Here is a 6401-nt window from a genome sequence, read left to right as displayed (position 1 = left end):
GCTCCTCAAGTTCCCACAAGAAACCAAAGGACACGGAGTCCACCAAAGCATCCATGGAGATCAGCCCCAGAAGGCAGAGCCCAAGAAGAGAGGTGGGACAAACCTGGAGGGGTGAATGTAACACACCTGGCTCACATTCTGACCCCACACCGCCCAAACCAGGAATGCAAGATTGGCTTGATGTGAGAAAATCTATAAATTCAAGTCATCACCATTAATGGATCCAAGGAGAGATTATTCACACACTTATCTCAATAGATACAGATAAATCATTTGAAAACACTCGCCACTCAGAGAGGAGAAGTATCAGGGAGCGCTCACTTCAGATGTGGGCTATGGTAGGGCTGAAGCTGTACAGTTCACCAAGTCCCAGATGGGCTGCTGGAGGCCCCCATGCTCATGAGAAGGAGCCACTCCACCCTCCATGATTCTGGGATGCTGGCACCAGCCTCTGTCCCCCAGCTGCTGCCCTAGGCTGTGACCAACACCATGGCAGTGCAGGACAGTCTTCAGCAGCAGGTTGAGTGAGCTTGAGGGCTCTGAGACCCACACACAGCAACGGAGGCAACAGAAAAAGGGCCTGGCCTCATCTTGCTGGGTGCTTCCCCAGGACCCACCTCTCTCTCCTCTTTTCTCGGAGCTCAACTCTGCTCTGCTCAGGGTGGTGAACATCCAGCCCCGGTGCCTCACAGCTGACTTGAGCTGGTCGTGACAATCCATTCACTGTGACCCCATCCGGGCAGATGAGAGCCAAATGCCAGTTCACTGGGAAGAGGGTTCTGGGAAAGCTTTTGCTGTCCCAATAAAAGGAGCCGATGTATCTGGCAAATCGATGCCAGCAAGAGCTGGTGGCTGGACCTCTTGTCACATGAGAAATACTTAAGCCACACAAGTCAGGTTTCCGAATGCAGTCTCAAAACAAGAACTAGGAGAAGGCCTTGGGCCGGGACCTCCTTCCAAGGCCACAAGTTCCCATCTCCGCTGAGGGCCATGTGGGCTCCAGGACCCCCACTCGAGGCCATGTCGCCCATGTGCATGGGCCCCGGCCGTGGCCTGGAAGGGAAGATTGGGTTGGAGGTGGCAACAAGCAGCAAGGGCTAGTTGTGGAAACATCTTTATTGTCGCAAGGCAGGGCATGGCGAGAAGACAGGACGGCCCCAGAGAGTCAAGAGGAAGCCTCAGGTCGCCTGGGGGGCCGGATCCGGTCATTGATCCAGTCCACATAGTTGGCCACCCGCGTGTAGACCCCCGGCTTGTTGAGCCGCCCACAGCCGTCGCCCCAGCTGATGACTCCATACAGGTAGGCCACGCCGTTTTTCTCACAGACCAGCGGCCCGCCCGAGTCCCCCTGGGCAGAGACACCCGTCAGAGCCACCCCACAGTCGGGGGCCTGGTTCAGGGACGCCCTGTGGCCCGGGCTTCTCATCACCCAAAACAGTTCCACCATTGCCTCCTGCCCCCAAATGAACCCAGAGGAGTAAAACGCTCGGAAGAATCTCAGAGGCACTCGGAGAACACGGAATGCTTAGGTGGACTGTCTGACAACTTGAGGGACAGACGACACAGGTATTTCTGGGCAAGGGAGCTGAGGTGACTTTCGAGGAGAATGTCGTCTCATTCCCAGGAGGCTACAGGGGTGGCCCCGGCCGGGCCATGGCATCTGACTGTGCCACTGTCTGAAGTCTGGCTACAGCCCCCTCTCCCGCCCATCAGCATGCAGCCACCTTTGTGGCCACCTTTGTCCCAGCACATGATAGTCCTACTCCCCAAAATGTCTTCCCCACCACCTGGCAAACTCCTACGCATCCCTCAGGAAATGCAAACACCCCCTCCTCCATGAAGTCATCCTTGAATCCACCAGAGAGCTCCAGTGACAAAGCCTCCACCTTGGAAGAGTGCTGGGACTTTCTCTGGGGCTCGGTTTCCCTACCTATAAAATGGGGCATAAAACAGCTTTGTCCATTTCAGGGTTGACTGCAGCCCAAATGTGTCAGGCCTGCAAAGTCCTTGGTGGACGTCGTTATTCGGGTTGATGAGTCTCTCTGAGAGAACTCTGGGCAAAGAGGCCTGGCTTCTCTCCCTGCTGTAAGGAGCCCCTTTGGGCAGAGGGCTGGGCGCCTTCTGAGGTAATGAGTGCCACCCTGGGGTGCTGGGCACAGATGCAGTAGGTGTGCTCTCTGCCCGGGGGCCCCAGCTGGCCCTGCCGGGGCAGCGTCCTGTCTGGCTCTGGGACTCCCTGTGACGAGCCGTTCTGAGACTCAGGATGCATCTGAGACCCCACCTGTGGGGCCTGGCATGGCTCACCTGGCAGGCATCGGACTTGCAGTCGAAGTAGCCGGCACAGAGCATGTTGGGGCTGATGTCGGCCCCATACACCTCAGGGCTGCTGCACTTATGGTCAGCGACGAGGGGGACCAGTGCTTCCCGAAGGGAGCTGGAGTAGCCACTCACGTCTGTGGGAGGTGGACAAGGATCTCAGGGACCGGCACATTGGCCGCTGCTCGCCCTGCATGGCCTGGACGGGCCCCAGCCCACTCACTCTCACCCGTGTGGCCCCAGCCCGCAATCTGGCACTTGTGTCCGGCAGGGAAGGTGCTGCTGGACTCGGGCAGGCAGATGGGCTGGACAAACTGGGAGCGGACGGCACAGCGATCCCCTTTTTTCTTTAACCGGATGAGGACTGAGCGGGAGAAAGGCGGAGGTCAGCCTGGGCGTGGGGGCTGGGCGGGAAGGCCGTCAGGGCCCACGCTGGAGAGAGGGTGGCCGACGGTCCCCAGGGCAGCCTCACCAGGCAGGGGGACAGACGGCCTGGGAGGCCTGGGAAGGGAGGGCGCCTTGGTCGCTCCGCCCCGGACCCCAGCCTCTTCCCCCACGTGACTGCCCAGCTCCCTGCCGCCATCCAAGCCCTGCCGCCCGACGTGCCCTCGAGCTCACCAAGGTCATGGTCGCTGGGATTAAACACCGAGTACAGGGTGTACGGGACGTACTTCTCGATGCTGAATGTCTGCGTCACGTCTGTCGTGCGGTTGAAGAAGTGCTGGCCCAGCACCACTGAGACACTTTCCCTGGAGGGGCTGAGAAAGGGGGCTGGGGGCAGCACGGACCCACCCTCCCCTTGGCTCAGAGTCACCTCTTCCTACCCCGGCCCGGGCGCCCACTGCCTGTGGCTGAGCATTGCAGGGAGGGTCCTGGAAAGGTCTGAGAAGGTCCCTGGGTGGGCTGTCGCAATAGCGGGAGATGGGGTCACCAGTGAGTAGCCAGCTACAGCCACCCTGAGATCTCGGGCCCAGACTCGAATGCCAGCCCTCGCAGTGACCCTGAGGAGTCCAGCAAGGTCTGCTCTGAGACTGGGCCCGAGTGGGTGAAGACCGGCCCTGTCTCGGGACCCCGGCCCCAGCTCCGTGTGGCCTGTGGGGGGCCCAGATGCAGCCCCTCACTCTTGCTAGGCACAAAGTCGGGCCCCGCCTTGGTCAGTCCCGCTCACCCTATCGGGGCCTCAGTCTCCGTCTGCTGTGTGTAAATGGTCACTCTCCTCCTGCCTCAGCTCTCCTGCCCCAGACTCTGCCCCGTCCCTGCCCCAGCCCCGTCGCCCTCGTCTCCATCCACTTGAGGACTCGCTGGAAGTCCCAGGGAGGTGCCCGCCACAGTCCCACAGGACAGTGCAGGCTGGAGCTCCATCAGGGATGCCGTGGTCCTCGGGGCAACTGGCGGGGCACAGAGGGCAGGCAGACGCTCGTGCCGGCCAGACCCCCAAGCCCTCCTGTCCCGGATCATGGGAGAGCCACGGTCAGGCCCATTCAGGCCACAACCCTACCCAGCAGGGCACTGTCCCCTCCCCCATCACAGTGTGAAGGGCAGGAAGGATTGCTCTGGGCTTTCCTACCCCAGCTGGCCAGGCTTAGCGTCCCTGAGCCAGGTATGAACGGAATGTGGGGAACTGCTGGGAACCAGCTGCTGGGAACCCACTGAAGGGGCTGGGCCTGTTTCCCTGGCTATGCAGTGACTCTGTGGTCACCCACATGTGGTCACTGTGCCCTCCGGTTCCCTGTTGGAGAGGGGTTCTGCCACCACCCCCACCCTATCTCCCGCGTCCCCCCCGCCTAACCGCCCACTTCCTGCTCCTCCGTGGGTGAGTAACACTGGCAGCCGGGCATCCGGCCGCCCAGTGGGCTCAGGCCCTGGTGGGCTCACCTGCGGGAGAAGCAGTGGGCCGCAGACACCACCCAGCACGTGTGGACCAGGCTCCCGGCGCAGAAGCTGCTCCCGATGTAGATGGTGGCCAGCCAGGGGTGGGAGCCGGGCAGCGAGGAGGAGCCACCCACAATGCGCGGTCGCAGGAAGCTCCGCTTCTTGTGCCTCCTGCCGCAGGACGGGCGGCTGGGGGCTGGCTCCTGCAGGGTCACCAGGACCATGGGGAGTTGGGGCTGGGTCCTGGCCCGGGATTCTGGGAGCAAAGGTCACCCAATTATACTCCAGGGTTCATGGCGTCAACGCCCCAACACCCGGCTTCCTCTGGGTTCACCTACATCCTGCCCTGCCCTAGAAGTTCTGCCCTGGCACATGGCTCGCTCTGAGCCTCAGTTCCCTTATCTGTAGGATGGGAGAACGATACCCAACCCCAAGGCTTTGTGAGAGCCAGGGTGGCCAGGAGCACGTGGAGGGGGGCGTGTCCCTCCATGCAACCAGGGACCCCACAGCCAGTCTTAGCAAGGCCAGAGACCTCAGCAGGAGAGCCTCGGGCATGGGACAGAGGGCGGGCCGTCTCACCGAGCTGCCACCCCCACCTGGGTCTGACTCCCTTCCTGGGCTTTCTGCCATGTTGTCCACCCTCCACTGCCCCATCTCTGGAGGCCGTCCGGGCATAGCTGTCCAGGGAGACAGGCATGGAGTAGGCTGCAGGAGCTCCCCGAGGCCACTGCCTGGTGACCGGCCCCTGCAGCAGGCCGTTTTACCAGCTCTGTACCCTAGTGTCCACTTACTGCACAACCTTGGACCAACCTGATCCCATGAGCCTCAGTTTACCCATCTCTCAGGTGGGGCAGTGGGAGCATGGCTGGAGAGCGACAGGGAAAAATCTGGGCGGCACCCCCCTCCCCCCGGCTGCACACCGCAGGCCGCCAGGCGACAGTACTCCCAGGAGAGTGCGCTGTCCTTCACCACGTAGCACCAGGGCCTCTCATCCTTGTCCGGGTTCCTGGAGCGCACGAGGGAGTGGCAGTCAGGGGGTCAGACGGTCTCTAAGAATGGACACAGGGGTGGGGAACTGGGCCCATCAGGACACCCTGCGGGAGGGGGTTGCTTCTGACGCCGGATGGCATTGCTTTCTGCAGACCCCAGCCCTCCCGGGGGCAGCCTCCCGGGCAGTGTTGGGGCCTGTTTCCACGGGTCTGGCCCTGGCTGGGTCTTGGGGAGCTGAGGAGGGACACGGCCTCTCCCCAGGACAGACCCTGCCTGCCCTGCCCAGGCGGCCCGGAGCAGCTGTGGGTGCTGACCGGCAGTAGGCGTGGGGGCCTAGGCCCAGCAGGGCCGCGGCGCCCACCGAGTCCACGTGCAGCTCCTGGTAGAGCAGGTCGGAGTTCCAGGCCAGGCAGCCGAGGCCTGAGGCCGAGGTGCTGGCCAAGCCACGGTACTCGGTGCCGTTCCCCACAAAGCAGCGCTCGTTGGGAACTGCGGGCAGACAGGCAGTGAGGCCGGCCGCAGCGGCGTCCACCCCGCCGCCCAGGCTGGCCCACTCACCAATGTTGCAGAGCCGCCCGGCATAGCCTGGCGGACAGGCGCATACCGTGGTCCCTGTGGCCACGATCAGGTGGCAGGTGCCCCCGTTCAGGCACGGGCTGCTCAGGCAAGCTGGAGGAAGGCTGAGAAGCTAGGCCAGGCCTCGAGGTGCCCCACAAGGGAGGGATCGGGGGTGGGCTCCATCCCTGGTACCCCCGTGGCTGGTCCCTTCCGCTCAGGTGAAGATGGGGATGCCCACCGGGGGGCTCGGTGACACGGCACGCCCCCCATGGTGCCCTGGCCTCCCCTGCCCTGACCGTGGCACACCTGTGTGGCGGGTGCCTTCACACCGGGCCCGGCCCCCCGCACAGTCACACTGTTCCACGTGGCCCTGGTGCACGCGGGCCCAGCGGTCACCCTCCTCCAGGTACTCGTAGCGGGTCTCGTCGAAGCATCTCTCTGGGGATGGCACAGGCGGCTCCTCTCGCTGTCCGCCCAGCCTCCCACGCCCGAGGGCAGGCACCTGCTCTCCCTCCTCCCGAGGCTTGCTCCAGCCCGTGGGCCCCGGGGCCCCGCTCACCTGTGCTGCAGTCCTTGCCTGTGAAGGCCCTGGGGCAGCTGCAGTGGTAGGAGGCAGGGTCCTGGGTGCTGGAGCAGGAACCCCCATTGAGGCAGGGGCTGGAGGC

General features: G+C 63.2%; 1 protein-coding gene across 1 annotated transcript; it reads right to left on the bottom strand.

The window, feature by feature from the left end:
- Positions 1–1098: 1098 nt before the first annotated feature.
- On the bottom strand, positions 1099–6398 carry HGFAC (HGF activator; the record flags this gene model as incomplete). The annotated part of the gene is made up of 10 exons (XM_008047825.2): positions 1099–1348; positions 2305–2453; positions 2540–2680; positions 2935–3074; positions 4192–4444; positions 5109–5194; positions 5493–5667; positions 5737–5847; positions 6043–6174; positions 6296–6398. Coding segments are annotated over 10 exons (1473 nt in total), but the record flags the coding sequence as incomplete, so codon positions are not given.
- Between the last annotated feature and the right edge of the window lie 3 nt (positions 6399–6401).

This window comes from Carlito syrichta, unplaced genomic scaffold (genome assembly GCF_000164805.1).
Source record: "Carlito syrichta isolate Samal-C Ts95f unplaced genomic scaffold, Tarsius_syrichta-2.0.1 Scaffold117942, whole genome shotgun sequence".
Lineage (NCBI taxonomy): Eukaryota > Metazoa > Chordata > Mammalia > Primates > Tarsiidae > Carlito > Carlito syrichta.
This window is presented reverse-complemented; position numbering and strand designations above follow the sequence as displayed.